Source organism: Hemiscyllium ocellatum, chromosome 31 (genome assembly GCF_020745735.1).
Source record: "Hemiscyllium ocellatum isolate sHemOce1 chromosome 31, sHemOce1.pat.X.cur, whole genome shotgun sequence".
NCBI lineage: Eukaryota > Metazoa > Chordata > Chondrichthyes > Orectolobiformes > Hemiscylliidae > Hemiscyllium > Hemiscyllium ocellatum.
The window spans coordinates 12,653,341-12,673,592 of record NC_083431.1 but is presented as its reverse complement, the minus strand read 5'-3'; the positions used below and the strand labels follow the sequence as shown (position 1 = coordinate 12,673,592).

The 20,252-nt window shown below is 40.3% G+C and overlaps 1 protein-coding gene across 6 annotated transcripts in view; it reads left to right on the top strand.

Annotated features, from left to right (window-relative positions):
* The window catches only part of nf1a (neurofibromin 1a), a 323,930-nt gene that overhangs the window by 35,573 nt on the left and 268,105 nt on the right, over positions 1–20,252 (top strand). For all 6 annotated transcript variants that reach the window (XM_060848387.1, XM_060848386.1, XM_060848383.1 and 3 more), the window contains exons 2-4: positions 11,178–11,321; positions 12,707–12,790; positions 17,404–17,594. In XM_060848387.1, coding sequence (XP_060704370.1) covers positions 11,178–11,321; positions 12,707–12,790; positions 17,404–17,594 — 419 coding nt within the window. The remainder of the gene's footprint in view (positions 1–11,177; positions 11,322–12,706; positions 12,791–17,403; positions 17,595–20,252) is intronic.

Below are 20,252 nucleotides of genomic sequence, written 5' to 3'. Positions count from 1 at the left end.
TATCATTTACACTTTTCTACTGATCCATTTAGAAGTGAAATCAGGAAGCAGTTTCTTACACCTGAACAGAGAAAATCTAGAATGAACCCCATTCCACCTCCCCTCAAAAAAGAGTTCATGAAAACTAAAGGACAGGGTTCAATTTAATTTTTCAAGAGTAAAATTGATGAATTTTTGTTGGATAAGGATATCAGAGGTTATGATGTAAAGATGGGGTAATTGGTTTGAGATACCATGTTGTTTGTAGTATGAATGAATTGTGGAGCAGTGTGTGCTCCAAGAGTGTACCTGAAGGAACCGATGATTTATGTCTGTGATGAGAGTCATAGAAATGTACAGCATGGAAACTGATCCTTCAGTCCAACTTGTCCATGCCGACCAGATGTCCCAACCCAATCTAGTCCAACTGCCAGCACCCAGACACCTATTCCTCCAAACCTTTCCTATTCATACACCCATCCAGATACCTTTTTAAATGTTGCAATTGTACAAGCTTCCTCTGGCAGCCCATTCTACACACACACACACACACACACACACACACACACACACACACACACACACACACACACACACACACGCCACTCTGTGTGAAAAGGTTGCCCCTTAGGTCTCTTTTATATCTTTCCCTTCTCACCTGAAACCTGTGCACCGGAGTTATGGACTCTTCCACGCCAGGGAAAAGACCTTGTCTATTTATCCAATCGTGATTTTGTAAACCTCTATAAGGTCACCCGTCAGCCACCGACCCTCCAGGGAAAACAGCCCTACCCTATTCAATCTCTCCCTATAGCTGAAATCCTTCAACCCAGGCAACATCCTTGTAAATCTTTGCTGAACCCTTTCATGTTTCACAGCATCACACAGGCAGGAGGCCAGAATTGACGCAATATTCCAAAAGTGGCTGAATCGATGTCATGTACAGTTGCAACATGACCCCTCAACTCCTGTACTCAGTACTCTGACCAATAAAGGAAAGCATACCAAAAGCTGTCATCACTATCTTATCTACCAGCGATCTACTTTCAAGGAGCTATGAACCTGCACTCCAAGGTCTCTTTGTTCAGCAACGCTCCCCTTGACCTTACCTCCCCAAGTATTGCAGTCCTTCCAAGATTTGCTTTCTCAAAATGCAGCATCTCACATTTTTCGAAATGAAACTCCACCTGCCACTCCTTAGCCCATTGGCTTATCTCATCAAGATCCCGTTGTAATCCGAGGTAACCTTATTCGTTGTCCACTGCACCTCCAATTTTGATGCTATCTGCAAACTTACTAACTATATCGCTATGTTCCCATCCAAATCATTTATATAAATAATGAAAAGTAATGAGACCAGCACCGAGCCTTGTGACACTCTATTGGTCACAGGCCTCCAGTCTGAAAAACAACCCTCCACCACCACCCTCTGTCTTCTACCTTTGAGCCAGTTCCGTATCCAAATGGGTAGTTCTCCCTGTATTCCATGAGATCTGACCTTGCTAACCAGTGTCCCATGAGGAATGTTGTCAAATGCCTTACTGAAGTCCATATAGATCACACCTACTGCTCTGCCCTCATCAATCTTCTTTGTTATTACTTCAAAAAACTCAATCAAGTTTGTGAGACATAATTTCCCACGCACAAAGCTATGTTGACTATCCCTCATCAGTCCTTGCCTTTTCAAATACATGTACATCCTGTCCCTCAGGATTCCTTCCAACAACTTGCCCACCCCTGACGTCAGGCTCATTGGTGTATAATTCCCAGGCTGGTCCTTACCTTTTTGAAGTTAAATAGTGGCACCATGTTAGCCAACCTCCAGTCGTTCAGCACCTCACCTGTGATTATCGATGATACAAATGTCCCAGCAAGAGGCCCAGCAATCACTTCCCTAGCTTCCCACAGAGTTCTAGGGTACACCTATTGAGGTCCTGGGGATTTATCTACTTTTGTGTTTCAAGACATCCAGCACTTTCTCCTGTGTAATATGGACATTTTTCAAAATGTCGCCATCTAATTCCCTACATTCTATATCTTCCTTGTCCTTTTTCACAGTAAACACTGATGCAAAATACTCATTCAGTATCACCCCCATCTCCTGTGGCTCCATGCAAAGACCACCTTGCTGATGTTTGAGGGGCCCTATTTTCTCCTTAGTTACCCTCTTGTTCTTAATGTATTTGAAAAAACTCTTTGGATTCTCCATAACCCTATTTGTCAAAGATGTCTCATGTTCCCCTTTTTGACCTCCTGATTTCCCTCTTAAATATACTCCTACTGTCTTTTTACTCTTGATCTTCCTGTCTATACCTGTCATATGCTTCCTCCTTTTTCTTAACCAAACCCTCAATTTCTTTAGTCATCCAGCATTCTCTCTATCTACTAGCCTTTCCTCCTCCTCCTCCTACGCCCCCCCCCCAAAAAAAAACAGGAATATACTGTCTCTGGACTTTTGTTATCTAATTTCTGAAGGCCTGCCATTTTCCAGCTGTCCCTTTACCTGTAAACGTCTGCCCCCAATCAGCTTTTGAAAGTTCTTGACAAATACCATCAAAATTGGCCTTTCTCCAATTTAGAACTTCATCTTTTAGATCTGATCTATCTATTTCCATCACTGCATTAGAACTAATAGAATTATGGTCACTAGCCCCAAAGTGCCCTCCCACTGACACCTCAGTCACCTGCCCTGCCTTATTTCCCAAGAGTAGGTCAAGGTTTGCTCCTTCTATAGTAGGTACATCCACATACTGAATCAGAGACTTTTCTTGTACATGCTGAACAAATTCTTCTCCATCTAAACTGTTAACACTGTGGCAGTCCCAGTCTATGTTTGGAAAGTTAAACTTTCCAAACATAGATGGGACTGCCACAGTGTTAACAGTTTAGATGGAGAGGAATTTGTTCAGCATGTACAAGAAAAGTCTCATAACCACCCCATTATTCTTACAGATAGCTGAGATCTCCTTACAAACTTGTTCCTCAATTTCCTGTTGACTATTACCAAGTCTATAATAAATCCCAATCAGGTGATCATCCCTTTCGTATTTCTCAGTTCCACCCAAATAACTTACCTGGAAAATCCTCCTTTAGTACAGCTGTAATGCTATCTCTTAACAAAAAAGCCACTCCCCCTCCTCTCTTGCCTCCCTTTCTATCCTTCCTGTAGCATTAGTATCCTGCAACATTAAGCTGTCAGTCCTTTCCATCCCTGAGCCATGTTTCTAAGATTGCTATGATATCTCAGTCCCATGTTCCGTACCCTGCCCTGAGTTCATCTGCCTTCCCTGTTAGGCCCCTGGCGTTGAAGTAAATGTAATTTATCAATCCTACCTTGTTCTCTGCATTGTCCCTGCCTGCCCTGACTGTTTGACACACTTCTTTTCTCAACTGTACTAGTCTCTGATTGATCTCTTTCCTCACTATCTCCCTGGGTCCCACCCCAACCCCACATTTCTAGTTTAAATCCTCCCGAGCAGCTCTAGCAAATCTTTCTGCTAGCATATTCGTCCCCTTCCAATTCAGGTGCAATCTGTCCTTCTTGTGCAGGTCACTTCTATGCCAGAAGAGATTTCAATGATCTAAAAATGTGAATCCGTCTCTCATACACCAGATCCTCAAACATGCATCCATCTGCGCTCTCCTCCTATTCTAGCCCTCACTAGCTTGTAGTACCAAGAGTAATCCAGATATTCCTACTCTCGTGGACCTCCTTTTTAAAATCCTGCCTAACTCTGTAATTTCCCTTCAGAATCTCAACCTTTTCCCTTCCTATGTCATTGGCTCCAATGTGTGCAATGACCTCTTGCTGGGCCCTCTTACCCCTTTAGAATGTTCTGCACCCTCTCTGAGACATCCTTGATCGTGGCACCAGGGAAACAACACGCCATTCCGATTTTTCGCCATCAGCCACTGTATTGTGTCTGTGCCTCGGACTAGAGAGTCCCCAACACAATCGATCTCTCATTGCATTGAAGCCAGTCTCAAAATCCGAAACTTGCCTCTTGTGCTACATTCCCTGAGTATCCATCACCCCCTACAATTTCCAAAACAGCACACTTGTTTGAATTGGGAATAGCCACAGAAGACTCCTGCACTACCTTTTACCTTTCCTGGAGTTAACCAATCCATGTGACTGTATCTGCAACTTTTCTCCCTTTCCGTAACTGCCATCCATTACAGCCCCTAGCTCTTGTAAATTCCTCATTGCCTTCTAACCGTCTCTCTGATAGGATTCACAATCAATAGCATTTATTGCATATATAATCCTCAGTTACACGTAAACTGTCCCTAAACTCTCACATCTGACTAGAAGAGTATATTGCTGTCCTAACGGCCATTTTTACTTTGTCCAATCTGCAAACCCAGAAAGTAGCCCTGTCTTATTCCTCTACAAAACAATGCTCCTGGATAACTTATGGCTTCTATTTGTAAGTTTAATCAAGAGACATATCTCAATAAAACATATAATCAAGGAAGGACCCATTCTATTCACTATTAATGATTTACAGCAAGGCCCCAACGCCACACTTAAGACTTTTTATTCACTTATCTATCTCTGTGCTGTGACCTCTCCCAAACAGGTTCTTCCAAGATCAGTTATGAATTTCACTATTTGTTAATATTTCCAGGTGCACTCTGATGTCCAGTGATACAGGAAGTCAACAGCAAAGGCAGTAACTACGCAGGTTCACTGGTGTGTCAGTTAGCAGTGCGGGTTTCTTTCTCGCTCTCTCTCGCTCTCTCCTGCACTGACCTCACCGTGTTCTGCCTTCGTCTTTTAAAAGAGCTGTTTTTTTTTCTGCAAAGTTCCAAAACAATGAAACGTCATATAAAGCAGTAATTGCTTCTCTGGAATTCGAGGAAAACACAATCTCTAATCAAGCTATTATTTCTGTAGTCCTTGAACCTGCTTCCTTGATCTGTGCTCATGTTTTAACTGTTCTGTCATATTTCTACACTGCACTCAACACTTCAGCCTTATGAATTACATTGTAACTGGGGTTTATTAGTCTTGTATTCCTTTTTGAACTCTTTGGCAGTCTTTGATATAGTTGACCATACATTCTTGCTTCATTCAAGGCTGATTCGTCTACACTCACTCGGTTTCACTGTCAGCCACAGCTAGCTTCAATAATGGAATCTTATTCTGCTATTGTGCTGTTGGCATTAAAGTTCTCTAAGGATCTTTGCTGCTCTGTCTTACCTACGTCATGTCACTTAGATATATCATGCTATTTGCCTACTTGCCAGATTACACATTGACATATTTTCCACCCCATCTCATATGGTCTAACCTCTTGAGCAATTATTCCATCATTGAGAACATTAACACGGGGCATGTGAGTGATGTGTCACCAAGCTAACCTGGGATTTTTGTGATATGAAGCAGTGAACTTAGGGTCACAAGAAGGACTTTGGTGCACTTTGCTTGGACTTGAGAGACACTTTGCAATGATTGTTCTTGTATTGTACACTTTCTAAAAGATAAAGATTATGGCTTACATTTCAATTCTCTGGCTGATAATCATGAGAACTGACCTACATATTGTGCTCATAGTTCATAGTCTTACTATGGTGAGCATAATAAAAATGGGGATACCTGTAAACAAATACTGTCTTCAGTAATCTCTGCTTCAGAATGCTGTATTGTCAGGTCATTTTCTGTAAACAAGCCTTTTTTTTTGTGACTGTCAATCCTTGGAGCCAAGTCATGGCTTCTTCATTTACAAAGTTTACAGTGACTAGTCTACCATTTAGTCTGTAGTGGAACTTTCCTTGGAAGTTTGCAACATTATTTGAGTCTGTCCGTAAGTGCATAAAGGTTTTGGCCTGAGATCCCAGTGGGTTTTGTTGCTTAGGAGCATAGGCCTGAACCCAGCTTAGCAAAGACTGCTCCCATGAAGATAATTTTCACCCTACCATTTGAAAGGTCAGCTTGTCAAAAGGAGCTTGTTAGTTTTCCATTTCTGAATCCCAAGAATCTTGCTAAGTACGTCACTCCAAATGGGCTGCTGAGATGGAAAGTGAGTAGTATGTGGATTGAATAGTTATTGTAAAGTGTTAACTGAGGTGCAGCAGAGATTGGTTTCAATGAGCTTGTGGATTTTCGTCGTGAGCAACAGACTGTATCCTGTATGTCTCTGCAAATAGCATTGGAGCATGTTGTAAAAAATGCCCACAAAGTCCATGATTGTCAAATAACTCAGAAGACTGAGTTAGCATTTTGGGTGAAGGTTCTCCCTCACATCTGGAAACTTTTTTTTAAAAAAAAAGCAATTTCCTCAATAAATCTGAGGCCTGGGGAGCAACATAATGGATGAAATCCTTGTCAAACTTCAATCAGATTTGGGTTAATGGGCTAAATGGATTTCATCGTTTGTGTTATCTTTTAGTGACAGGACTGTTTTCTGAGAAACTGCTGCTTTTCTTGTGAGACCTACAGTACCACCATATCCTGAAACGCTGCTTTTGTGCACCCATCAGCATACTAAATGTAGAACCATGTGCTCTCTCTCAGAGCCACTTTCAGCACAAATTCAAGAACAGACTTTCACCAACAATAGAGATGGATGACAAGAAATATGGTCAACAGAGAGCAGTACCAAGGCAGAAAGTTGAGCATGGAACTGCTTGCCCACAAGCAGCCATTATTTAACTAGTACAGGCAGTCAATTCTACAGCCAGTGTCAATGAGATCCCCTCCATGTATGTAGATATTACTGATGGACTGCCATCAGGATAATTAACTTTTTATCCCCTTCTTCCTTAAACCAGAAATACTGAAACTACTTAGTTCATTCAAATTTGCAGATAGTGCGTGGTTCGGCATCAAATCTGGAACCATATGTTGTCGATATAAATATTTTCGTGGTCAATTCACTGATCTGTTGGATGAGCTGGCTTCTAACCTGATTGATCAATTCCTTGTAAATGACACTGCCTTTGTCTTCGCTGAGGAATGGAAATGTGCATAATAGGCCCTCGTCCTCTGTGTTATCCCTTTTTTGTATTTCCCGAATGACATTTCTACCACCTTACGTACAGATTGTCTGTATGTAATCCTAGAGATGTAGGTGGAGAGTGTAGAGAAGTTAGAAAATACAAGGTCTTTTACTTCGACAAGGAAAATATTGGGAGTCAGCCTTGGAAGAAAACTCCATAAATTTATAGCCACCCCTCGAGGAACAGATTCAGTCATTTCACAGTAGTGAGTCCTTTACATTTTTGACATGACTGTCATTGCATTAATTCATCAAAGGGCCAATCTTTATCTGCCTTTCCATTTCAATTTTGAAATGAAACGTACCAAGCTAGTTTCATTTTATGGTCTTCTGTGGTCTAATCCTTAGCACTATACACGTGTGGAGAAAGCCAGTAACAAAAGTGGCATGGTTGGGCTATAACCTATAAGAAATTCACTGTAAGCAAGTGAAACAATGTGTTCACTGTTTTGTTCGCAGCACTTTTTAAACATCAGTTTTAACAAGTTGTATGCTATGTGCACGGGTCTCCTATATTCCTTTGAAAAGCTTGTTGAAATCTGGCCTGGAAATATCTCTGAAGAGAGTCACAATGCAGAATAGAATCTATTGTATTGAGGTCAGAACTGCATTTGATTTGCTTCAGTACTCTGCTGTCAAATGTGTTGATGGTAAATGAGTTCAATATTCTGCATTTTATTCTAGGATTTTTAAAAGGAAATGTTAATGTATTGCTTTATAAGTATTTCTGCATTAATAGATTAGAAAACTTAGATGAATTCATTTGTTTTAAATCTTAAGTTACAATGTGGATCTTGGTGATATTTTGCACTTGATAAGCTATTTTGTGTTGTGATGTTGTAACCAAAATGTATTACTTAGTCAAAATCACAATGAAAATCAATTTTCTTGCTCACGTTTGAGAGATCTTGTGCATAACTTTGCTGTATTCCTATTATTTCAACAATATATGGACTTCAGAGTTGTTTATTGGCTATGTGGCTATATGGGGCCTGTACAATATTATACCGTCAGGTTGTAAATTTGCTTGCTGAGCCGGTAGTTTTGTTCTTAGACATTTTGTCACCATGCTCGGTAATATCATCAGTGAGCTTCCGGTGAAGTGTTGGTGTTCTGTCCTGCTTGTTGTTTGTCTATGTTTGTTGTGGTGGGTGATATGATATACTGTACTGTTTCTGAGAGGTTGGTAAATGGGGTCCGAATCGATATGTTTATTTATGGAGTTCTGGTTTGAATGCCACGCCTCTAGGAATTCCCATGCATGTCTTTATTTAGCCTGAGCCAGGATGGATGTATTGTCCCAGTCAAACTGGTGTCCTCTTTGTCTATGTGTATGGATGCTCGTGTTAGTTGGTCATGTTTTTCGGTGGTTTTTTGGTGCTCGTGTATCCTGCTGGCTAGTTTCCTGCCCATTTGTCTAGTATAATGTTTGTTGCAGTCCTTGCAGGCTATTTTGTAATTGGCGTTTGTTCTGCTGGTTGTTGGTATGGGGTCCAGTAAATTCATCAGGAGCTGTCTGTGTGGCGGTAGGTTTGTGGGCTACCATGATGCCTAGGGGCTGGAGTAATCTGGGCGTATTGTCATCCTGTTTCAGTCTGTTGTGCAGGAATCGACGGACTGTGCTTATTGGTTACCAGTTCTTGAATACGTTGTATATATGTGTTTGTCCTCATCTTCTCGTAGCTTCTAGGTGCTACAGTGTGTTGTGGTTCATTTAAATGTCCTGATGCTGCTCCGTTTGTGGGTGTTGGGTTTTTGGCATTAGAGTGGAAGTATGCCTGTGATCAAGTCAAGGTTATATATATTGTGCATATGGGTTAGCTATGTGTGTAGATTATGAATCCATTTGTCTCTGCCTTGTGCAGGTTTTTTAAATATGACAATCTGTCTTGTATTGTTATGTATTATGAAATGAGAAGGTTTGAGGACTAGAAGGAGCAACAGGAATGCGGAATACTGAGCTAATGGTAAGATTCTTGGTAGTGTAGATGAGGGATCTATGTCCATGTACATAGATCCCTGAAAGTTGCTACCAGGTTGAGAGGGTTGTTAAGAAAGCATATGGTATGTTAGCTTTTATTGGTAGAGGGATTGAGTTTCGGAGCCAAGAGGTCATGCTGCAGCTGTACAAAATTCTGGTGTAGCCGCACTTTGAGTCTTGTGTAAAGTTCTGATCATTACATTATAGGAAGGATTAGATTAGATTCCTGACAATGTGCAAACAGGCCATTTGGTCCTACAAGTCCACACTGACCCTCCGAAGAGTAACCCACCCAGGACACTGGAGGAGGTTTGACAAATGCAAGTTGAGGAAAATAACTAATTAGTGCCCATAACCAAGAAAACTAAAACCTTTTGATCAGATGACATTAAGGGTTCTTCAGCCACCTGTTAAACAGTTGCCATGTCTTTTTGACCGAGGTGGGGAGAAGATGAGTATACAGTTGCAAGTATTTTAATACGTTATTTTCACTGTCTTTTTGCCCCTCTGCCATCTTTCTGAAGTATAGCCTTGTCCCTCACCTAGATGTGCCATTGAACACCTAAGTGTACGCTAAATTTGAGGTGCTTTCAAAGGGAAGGTTGAGATCTCTGCAGTGAGGGATAGAAAATGTACTGACGGAGAAACGCGTGCCCCATAATTAATTTTTCTTTTGCTTCAGCATCCTAAATCATTTGAATAGTAGGTCAAGATTTTATTGTAATTGACTTGTTCAGATGTGTTATGACACACCTCTGGAATATGTAGGAGTTGAGATAGGAATACAACTACTGCATCACAAGAGCCCTAACTGATTTGTTTTGCAGTTGGTGGTAATCCTTATTTGGAGCTGAGTAGCTGCCTCCATGTGCTTCACATTACAAACCTGCGAACCCAATATGCTTGTCTGTGTAACGGTGTCTGACATATTTGGTTTTGGCTTGTAAGTAGCAGTGACCATGTGTAAAATGGACAGATTGTGAACCAATGAAAGCAAAGGCCAATTTGGCCTCTTAATGATAAGATATTTAGACCTGATGAATCTTAATTTCATTTCAAATGCATAGTTGTGTAAACCTGTTAATGAGATTGCTACTTAATGGCATATGGGGTAGATGTCACTTAAAGTCCACGTGTTTTTGTATGGTCAATTTTTAAAAAAAAATCATAACTTGCATGTTACCTTTAATGAAAAAACCTGAAACCAGTGTTTTTGTCCAACTCCGACTCCTCCTGTATCTTTCCTCTTCAGCAGGGGCAGTAGTGGAAACAGCTGCTGCACCAACATTGGCGTTCAGATTAGGCAGTGTTAGATTTGTCAAACCCTTGGTAAATAGACTAGGCCAGAAAAGCTCAGTAGTTAATCCAACAATTTTGTTTGTCATTGGTGGCCATTGAGTTTGTCTTTGGTGACCTCATCATCATGCAGGATGAATTTGCTGTAAATACAAGTCTAGGAAGGCGCCATAGCTGAAACTGCGTTGCTGGAAAAGCGCAGCAGGTCAGGCAGCATCCAAGGAACAGGAAATTCGACGTTTCGGGCATAATCCCTTCATAAGCCCTGATGAAGGGCTTATGCCCGAAACGTCGAATTTCCTGTTCCTTGGATGCTGACTGACCTGCTGCGCTTTTCCAGCAATACATTTTCAGCTCTGATACTCCAGCATCTGTAGACCTCACTTTCTCCTAGGAAGGTGCCATGGCCACCTTTGTGTTGTATCGCTAAGCACAACTCAGACTTTGATCCAAAGAACTGAGCACTTCAAAATTGGCGATGAGCAGGGATCCTTGGAAGCCTGACTGATCTTCTGGCCCACATTATGCAACCCTGAGATTAGCCAACTTCTCAGGAAAATGTGACCTTTAATTAAAAACGTAGGCATGAGTTTGTGAGCTTTTGGGTGAGCCTGATGAATCTGTCCTTCTCTGCTGTAGTGAAACTTTAATAAAGTGACTGATACTGGTGACGTCAGCATGTTTTTGGAATGTGCCATCAAGTGCTGAATATACAGAAAATCACGAGATCTGACTTTTTATTTGGGAAATATTAACGTTGTTAAAACTGCTTGATGATCATGTAATTATTTATCCTTAATCTGTATGTTGAAGAATTATATCTTTGATCCAAGTGCATGCAAAGCTTTTAAATCCATTCTATTGGCTGGGGCATCTACAACGAAATGATGTTTACATTTGCCATTTTATTTCTTCAGCTTCCAATAAAAGGTGGGCAGCAGAATACACACTCCAAAGTTAGCACCGAACACAACAAGGAATGTCTCATCAATATTTCCAAATACAAGTTTTCCTTGGTCATCAGTGGTCTCACTGCTATCTTGAAAAATGTAAATAATATGGTAAGTTTTGATTTGTTGTGTAACTAACTTGTGGTTACCACACCCCACTCCCAAAATGAGATTTTGTTTTTACTTTTGTAAGAGATTGAATGATTGACATGGGATATTGTCAGTGATTAAAAATTGTTTGACTTTAAGATATTCTGATGTTTTAATTTTAGTTTGGCCATTGTGGCAGTTGACGTTTTGAACTGAGCGTGTTGACCATAGGTATTACATAAAATATTTGAGGAACTCAGATTTTTGTGCAACTATAACACACATTTTAAAAGACAGGTTATGGTTAGCGGGCCTTTGAGAAACTGAACCATTTTTCCCTGTTGAAGAATTGAGACAATAGATTAAAGCATTGAATCTTATTTTCACTGTCCTCTTTACTCCCTCTAAGAAAAATAAATTTAATAGGGATGCCGAAATATCACCTTTGCTCACTCCTACGTTTGGCAGCTTGATGAGGCTGAGGCAGAGAGAGAGGCCATGACTCAAATTGGCAGCTTGCCATTAGGGAAAAGCTAATCATGATAACTGATAACAGAGTGTAAACTCTTGAAACCTACATTGCAGCTTGCCGGTGGGCATTTTCACAGTGTAACTTGGTCCCTTTCAGCTCTTGGGAAAATTATGCCAAAATTACTTCCTTGTGTTCTTTAGTTTTTACAATTGAAGTCTGTTGTTGGGTTCCTACAGACTAATAGAATCATTTAATCAGTTCCTTCCATTATCTGTTCAGGTTCAGCTATTATGGTGCACAGGGTACAAAGATTATTGACTTGTTCAACAGTGAGGCAATGAAAGCTGCTGTGCTTTCATGTAATGAATATATTTATTTCAAGGTGGTTTAGATTCCAAACCTCATTTGGTGATTTATTTTTCTCCCCTTCAACTTCTTGGCCCATAATCTCATCACTTCCAGTATAAACAGTTATGAAGCCTTTGCAAACATTGTCCATAATTAATTGAAATCATTCATTCAGTCTGATTTGTTCAAACCAATGATCTTGTAATGTTCTCTGCGATTGTTAAAAATCATTTGTCCATGATGTGAAAAACAATTATTTCCATCAGTTGATTTTCTTAATGGAACAGACACTGTACCAAGATATTTTTATACGTTCTTGTCAACACAATGAAGAATGCTTTGTAATAGTGAAGAATCGCCATTAGTAACTGTTACTGTTTGTGGTGGCTCACTCATAATCTTGATAAGCACCGAACGTTCCTTGCAATGTTCAAAAAGCATCTAAGCAATTGGGAAACCATGCTGGTTCATAGATGAGCAAAAACATTTCTGATTTGGCTGTTTTTCAGAATCCTTATGGGACCACTTCTTGATCTTATATGATACTGTGTAGGGAATTTTTTAATATTGTGCTTTGTTCACTTAGCGAATATTTGGAGCAGAAGCTGAGAGGAACCTGTACCTTTCACAACTAATCATATTGGATACATTGGAGAAGTGTCTTGCTGGAGTAAGTAACTAGTACTCTACATTTGATTATGGATATCTAAAACAAGGCAATACTTTATTTTATGGATAGACTTCTGTTTACAAGTTGTGAATTGCAGTGATACTTCGTTACAAAGTCAATTAAGGTTTGGAAAATATGGTCATCATGATGGTCTTTTGTCTGATATATTAGCTTAAATGATGTTGGCAGATGATAGAGAAGAGAGAAAATAATTTGAGTCCTATTTGGATGATCCAAGGAAACGGTAGCTAATTGGAGAGAATAAATACTGGTCAGCACAAGTGAGTCTACCCTGTGCATTTATAATGAGACAGCTGATGACTAGCATTGAGAGTTCTGTGGGGGTCAGATTGCCTCTCTGTCTGCTGCTGTAGTCAAATTTAAGCATAGAGTACTCGGAGAAGCAAGAGGGTGATCAAAGTAACAGCATTAATGAAGCTTAATTTAGATTTCCAATTTTTGATTTGCTTCTTGTAGGAAGCATTTGCACATTCAATGTTTTGTATTGTGTTTCCTTGCAAACATTATGAAGCCATTTTTAATCTAATTTCTTCTCACAAAGCCTGCAGTTTCTTTTTTTGAAAAGGCCTGCTTAATTTTACTCCTTATGAGCTTAGTACACCAAAAAGGAGTATATGTTTTTGCTTAAATGCGTTTCTGTTGTTCTGACATTGCTGAAAAAATTCAGCAGGCTTGGCAGCATTGATGCAGAGAAAGCAGAGTTCATATTTTGGATCCTATAATGATTCTTTAGAACTGATTGTAGCTATGAAAAGGTTGGTACATGTGCTGAAGATCTGGTGGGAGCAGGATGAAGGAATAACAATAGGTGCAAATGGAGACTAGAGAGGGAACAAAACAGTTTGTCCAACAAAGGAATGGATTAAGGTCAGCCAGGGAGAATCGAGCTGCTGATGGGGGTCCGTTAGTATCCAACAAGGAGTTAGTTGAGGTAGCAGCTCATGCGGGGGAGTTGGAGTAAAGATATGAAAGAAGGTGCTCAGGTTATAAATTTATTGAACTCAATAGTAAGCCGTGAAGACTGCTGAGTTCCCAAGTGGAAAATGAGATTCTGTTCTTCTCATTGGAGGAGTGCAGCAAGACTGCAATAGATGTTGGCCAGAGAACACTCGTGGTGTGTTGAAGTGGCAAGCAACTGTAAACTCAGGGTCATGTTGGTGTTCCACAAAGCAATTGCCCAGTGGGCATTTCATCTTTCCAAAGTAGAGCAGACCACATTATGAGTACCAGTTGTAGTAGACAAACTTGCGTGAAGTGCAAGTCATCTGAAACGTGTATCTGGGTCCTTGGATAGTGAGGAGTGAGTAAGTAAATGGGAACGTGTTGCACTTGTTGCAGTTGCAGCGGAAAATGGGGATTGGGAAGATTTTAGGAGTGAGATGAGTAAATAAGGTGTCTTGGAGCGAATGGTCCCTGCAGAAGGCTAATCAGGGAAGGGAGTGTGTGACTGGTGGTGGCATCCTCTTGGAGATGGTGGAAATGATGGCTAATAATCCTTTGGATGTGGATGCTGGTGGAATGATAAGTGGGAGTGTGGTGGACCCTGAAGCTGTTATGGGAGGGAAGAGAAGGGTTGAGTGCTGAAGTGTACGACATAGGTCATACGTAGCTGAGGGCCCTTTAATTCCATATTGGTGGGGAATCATTAATTGATTGAAGGTGGACATTTTGGAGGCCCCCATGTCATAGTTGACATCATAAGAACAATTGAGATGGAGATGGAGAAACTGGGATAATGGATGGAGTCTTTCCAGGAAGCAGGGTTTGAGGATGTACAGTCCTCAAACTGTGTGGGAGTTAGTAGGTTTGTAGTGGATATTGGTGGCGAGCTTATCCTGGAAGCAGATGTCAAGGAAGGATTCCCCAAGGCTGACTTTTACCCATTGCTTTGTCTGCCCAACTGTTGCTCTCTGGGCTCCAATCCACCTACTTATTTATATTTCCCTCCCTGCTTCCCCTAAACACCATCTTCAGTATATATACCAATCTTTTTCTAGCTATTATCTGTTCTGAAGAAGGGTCACTTGACCTTGAGTGTTAAGTCTGCTTTCTCTCCACAGGTACTGCCAGACTTGCTGAGTTTTTCCAGAAATTTCTGTTTTTGATTCTGATTTCCAGTTCTTTGGTTTTTTTTTACACTTGTTCTGAGGTTGGTTGGATGACATGGATGCTTTGAAAGAGTTTTTAACTGAACTGGCTAACAATCTCCAAATACCTCATAAAAGGTGCAGACTTTCACTGTTAGTTTTAGAGTGAAGTTGAATATCAACTTTAAGGATAAATATCTTTTGCCCATTTTTTTTCCCCAAGATGTCAGTAAATCTTTTGGGGCCCAATCTAAATAAATGACACAGATGAAAATTGGCATTTGCCAAATGATCAGTTACTGAGAGCGAATTGACATCATACTGCTCTGCTGAACTGTCCTTGTCTACAATATGTGATAGCACTAGCATAATGATTTAAATGTCATCCATGCCTGATCTTATGCAATATTGTAAACTGTGTAATTGATAGCCTATCATTATCCCTGCATAATTTTATGCTAAGTGATAGGACAAAACTCTGGCAGATGGTGTTCTATGTAAGCAAGTGTGAGGTTATCTGCTTTGGACTGAAAAAGGATAAATTGGGATTCTTTATAGGTGGTATAAAGTTAAACACAATGTCCAAAGAGACTTGAGGTTTCAGTTGCACAGATCTTTAAAATGTCATGAGATGGTGCAGAAAATAATCAAGAAAGCTAATGGAATACTGGCTTTCATATCTAGGGGACTAACGTACTAGGATGCAGAATTTGGGCTGCAGTTACATAAAACTTTGTTAGACTCCACTTGGAGTACTCTGGTCAGTTAATTAGGTATCACTCCTGAAAAAGGATCTTTGAGGGAGTACAACGTAGGTTTACAAGCATGATACCTGGACTTCAGGGATTAAATTATGAGGCGAGAGTATACAAGTTAGGTCTGATTTCTGTAGAAGTTAGATGATTAGGGGTTGTCTGATTGAAGACTTCAAGATATTAACAGGAAAAGATGGGGTAGATAAAGATAAACTACACCTAATTTGGGATTCTAGAACTCTGAGATATAGTCTGAGAATTAGTGCAAGCCTTTTCAGGAGGCGTGTTAGGAAGTAGTTTTACACATGGTGGTAGCTGTTTGGAGCTCTGTCACAAATGGCAGTGGACACTGGATCATTTGTTAAATTTGAATCTAAGATAAGTAATTTTTTGTTGAGCAGAGTTACAAAGGGATATGGGCCAGTGTCGGGTATATGGAGTTAGGCCACAGGTCAGCAGTGATCTGGCTGAATGGCCAACTGCTGTCCTATGTGAAAAGAGAGCAAAGTAATTTTTTTTCAGTTAGCTCACTAACTTTTGTTTGGGTGTCATAATGTCTTAGATGTTCTCCAAGAGCCGTAGAATACAAACAAAATAAGTAATTGTTTTATTTGACTTGTGGGTGCTGAAAATCTTTTGCCCTTGAAACTCTGCACGGTATGTTGCATTTATGTAAGTACCCTTTTAAAGTAGTAAAATATTAAAGGGAACTAAATTTGAAGTAGGATATTGTTGTCCACGACTTCAGAGTAGGATATAGGCACTGAGGCCTCTGGTGGTGTACTGGATTGGGTACCGAAAAGCAGTGGAGTACGTTTGGGTCAGTGTTTTAAGGTTAGAGGTGGTGATAAGAGGTGAGGAGTAAGGTTATTCAGAGATTCTGAGCATGAGAATTTTGAGATTGGAGAACTATTGTGTGTCTTGAAGGCTTTTTGTTATTAAAGTGTTTCACTTCCTTTGTAACTGGACATATGATCAGCAAAGCCAAATTTGAACACATGAAGGTGCATACTCCTATTCTGATCCTACTTGACTGCACAAAACACATTGCAATTTTATATCATTAAGATTTTTAAACGGAAAAGGATTAGTAGTGCCGTGTCAGTGCAGTACCAAGACCCAACAAGAAAAATATTGTGGCCCTTTCTTTCTTGGCAAATTGTCAAGTTTCATTTGGCTTTGCCATAGCATCTAGCTAAATTTTTGGTTAATTAGAAATTAGTGCTGTCAAGGAAGGTGAAAGCGTTTATCAATTGTTCTGTACTCCTGTTCCAAAACCTGTCAGTGTATAATGATTTTAATTTTAGAATTTGTTTTGCAGTATGTTGTATCCCTATTTTAGTTTAATGGGTGAAAGCAAGAGGAAATGAAACAAACATATTAAAAACTGAGCTCTTAAATGCTATTTAAAAACTCTTAAATGCTCATAAACTGAAAACTATTTGGATTGGTTAGTTCACAAAGGCAGCATTTATTTGAGCCACAGGGTCTTCTGATGTACTCTCTACCTCTACCTCTAGGTCAGAAGGTTTGGGTTCAAGTCCCACCTGCCCCAAAGATGTGTTAATTGGTATTAAATCTCTCGGCACCTTTCTAGTATTGGGCTGTTTGTTTAATAATACAATTTAGCTGGCTTCATGTCTCATTCCCAAGAACACAATATTGTTCCTAATTACTATGAACAGATTCGCAACATGTACATTTGTGATATTCATTGGCTTTTAACTGTTGATCTTCTATTGGTTTATAGCAACCTAAGGATACGATGCGGCTTGATGAGACGATGCTTGTAAAACAGCTACTCCCGGAAATTTGTCAATTCATCCACATGTCCCGTGAAGGAAACCAGCTTGTAGCACAGCTCCGCAATTCTGCTTCTGGAGTTCTCTTCTCCTTGAGCTGCAATAATTTCAATGCTGTCTTCAGTCGAGTCTCCACTAGGTCAGTGTGATTTACTTGGGTTCAGGTACAATACAGTATATAATTACTGTATAAGTATGACCTATGCAGTTAATTTCTGATGAACAAACTTATCTTTATATTGACTGAACTCACTTTAGAGTCATTATTGGTGCTGTGGTTGCCTTAGCTTAAATCTGGGAATCTTATCTAACCTCTGCCAGAAATGGCTCTGCATCTTCCAGTTACTTCTGTGATTGTTGCTGTGTGTAAGCTTGAAGCCAAGTTGGTCAGAGTTAAAAATTGCTCCTTTTAATAATAAAGAGTAACTTGTTGTGGTTCTGTTCGCCGAGCTGGAAGTTTTTGTTGCAAACGTTTCATCCCCTGGCTAGGAGACATCATCAGTGCTCTGGAGCCTCCTGCGAAGCGCTTCTTTGATGTTTCTTCCAGTATTTATAGTGGTCTGTCCTTGCCGCTTCCGGGTGTCAGTTTCAGCTGTCCGCTGTAGTGGTTGGTATATTGGGTCCAGGTCGATGTGTTTGTTGATGGAGTTTGTGGATGAATGCCATGCCTCTAGGAATTCCCTGGCTGTTCTCTGTCTGGCTTGCCCTATGATAGTAGTGATAGTATGATAGACAACACACACAGACCAAGTCCTAAACTATGAAAGTAACCACCTCAACACACACAAACGAAGCTGCATCAGGACACTATTCAAAAGAGCCACAACACACTGCAGTACACCAGAACTGCGAAAAGAGGAAGAGGAACATCTATACAAGGTATTCGCCAAAAACAGATACCCGCGCAACTTTATCAACAGATGCCTAAGAGATAGACCACGGAACGAGGACATGCCACAACCAAAAGGACTAGCCACACTACCATACATCAGGAGCGTCTCAGAACTGACAGCCAGACTACTGCGACCCTTAGGACTCATAACGGCACACAAACCAACAGCCACGCTCAGACGACAACTTACTAGAACAAAGGAGCCGATACCCAACATGAGCAAAACTAATGTAGTTTACAAAATACCATGCAAGGACTGCACAAAACACTATATAGGACAAACAGGAAGACAGCTAACAATCCGCATACATGAACAGCAACTAGCCACGAAACGACACGACCAGTTATCCCTAGTAGCCACACACTCAGACAGCAAGCAACATGAATTCGACTGGGAAAACACTACTATCATAGGGCAAGCCAGGGAATTCCTAGAGGCATGGCATTCATCCACAAACTCCATCAACAAACACATCGACCTGGACCCAATATACCAACCACTACAGCGGACAGCTGAAACTGACACCCGGAAGCGGCAAGGACAGACCGCTATAAATACCGGAAGAAACATCAAAGAAGCGCTTCGCAGGAGGCTCCAGAGCACTGATGATGTCTCCTAGCCAGGGGATGAAACGTTTGCAACAAAAACTTCCAGCTCAGTGAACAGAACCACAACAACGAGCACCCGAGCTACAAATCTTCGCACAAACCTTAAAGAGTAACTTCTCTGGTAGTTGAATTGAGAAATGTTGCACTTTGTATCTGGAATGATAGAATTAAAAAGTCACCAATATGGATTGATTAAGAGGAGACATTGGGGTAGTGGTCATGGTATAGGGCTAGAAATCTAGGTGCTTAGGCTAATAATCTGGGAACTAGGTTCAGATTTCACTGTGTCAGTTGGTGGAATTTAAATTCAATTAATAAAATTGGAATTGAAAGCTATTTTCAGTAATGATCATGAAACAATCCGTGATTGTCGTTAAAAGTGCATCCAGTTCACTTTTGCCTACACATGACTCCAGACCCACAGCAATGCAGTTAATGGTTAACTGCTCTCTCGAAGTTGCCAAGTAAGCCATTTATGGGTGCTTTAATGCTCAGATGGACAACAAATGCTGGCCAGTAACTTCAATGTCCCATTAAAGAATTGGAAAAATCCTAGATTTTTGCTGGTTAGTTGATCTTTAGTGGGGGATAGGGCTGCAAGAATTTAGCTTGTTGTCTCGAGTTTAGTGCGTTGTAAAATCTATTGGGATTCTTTGTATTGAGTTATTTGATTCTGTGTTTTATGTAGATAAAGAAACAGGATTTACCAAATCAAGTGAAAAGATATGCAGCAGTACTTGTGAGACATGAAATATTTGTTTTGTGCTCTATGATTTTTGTATTCTGAATGATAGACAAGTGTCAGCTGTGATTCAGAGGGCAGTACATTTTCTTAGTCAAAGGTGTTGCAAAGTTTGTTTAATAAAGTACCAGAAAACAAGTAATTGCTGCAGAATTATTGTGAAAACATAGTTAAAAATCACATAACACTAGGTTATAGTCCAACAGGTTTAATTGGAAGCACAAGTTTTCGGAGCAGCGCTCCAGCAGGTCAATGACCTGATGGAGTGCTTCCAAATAAACCTGTTGGGCTATAACTTGGTGTTGTGTGATTTTTAACTTTATACACCCCGGTCCAACACCAGCATCTCCAAATCATGTGAAAACTTAGCTCAATATGCATGCTCTGGCCCAAGGATAACTTCTCTGTTAGTGGTTCACTTTAATGTCCAAAACTTTGCTATTGTTGTCCACGACTTAAGAAAAACCAAAAGTCTTGGGTTAAAATTTCTGTTGTGTGAATGATTTTATTATTGTCTTAATGTTGTGAAATTGTTGCAAAATTTGATTGTTTTG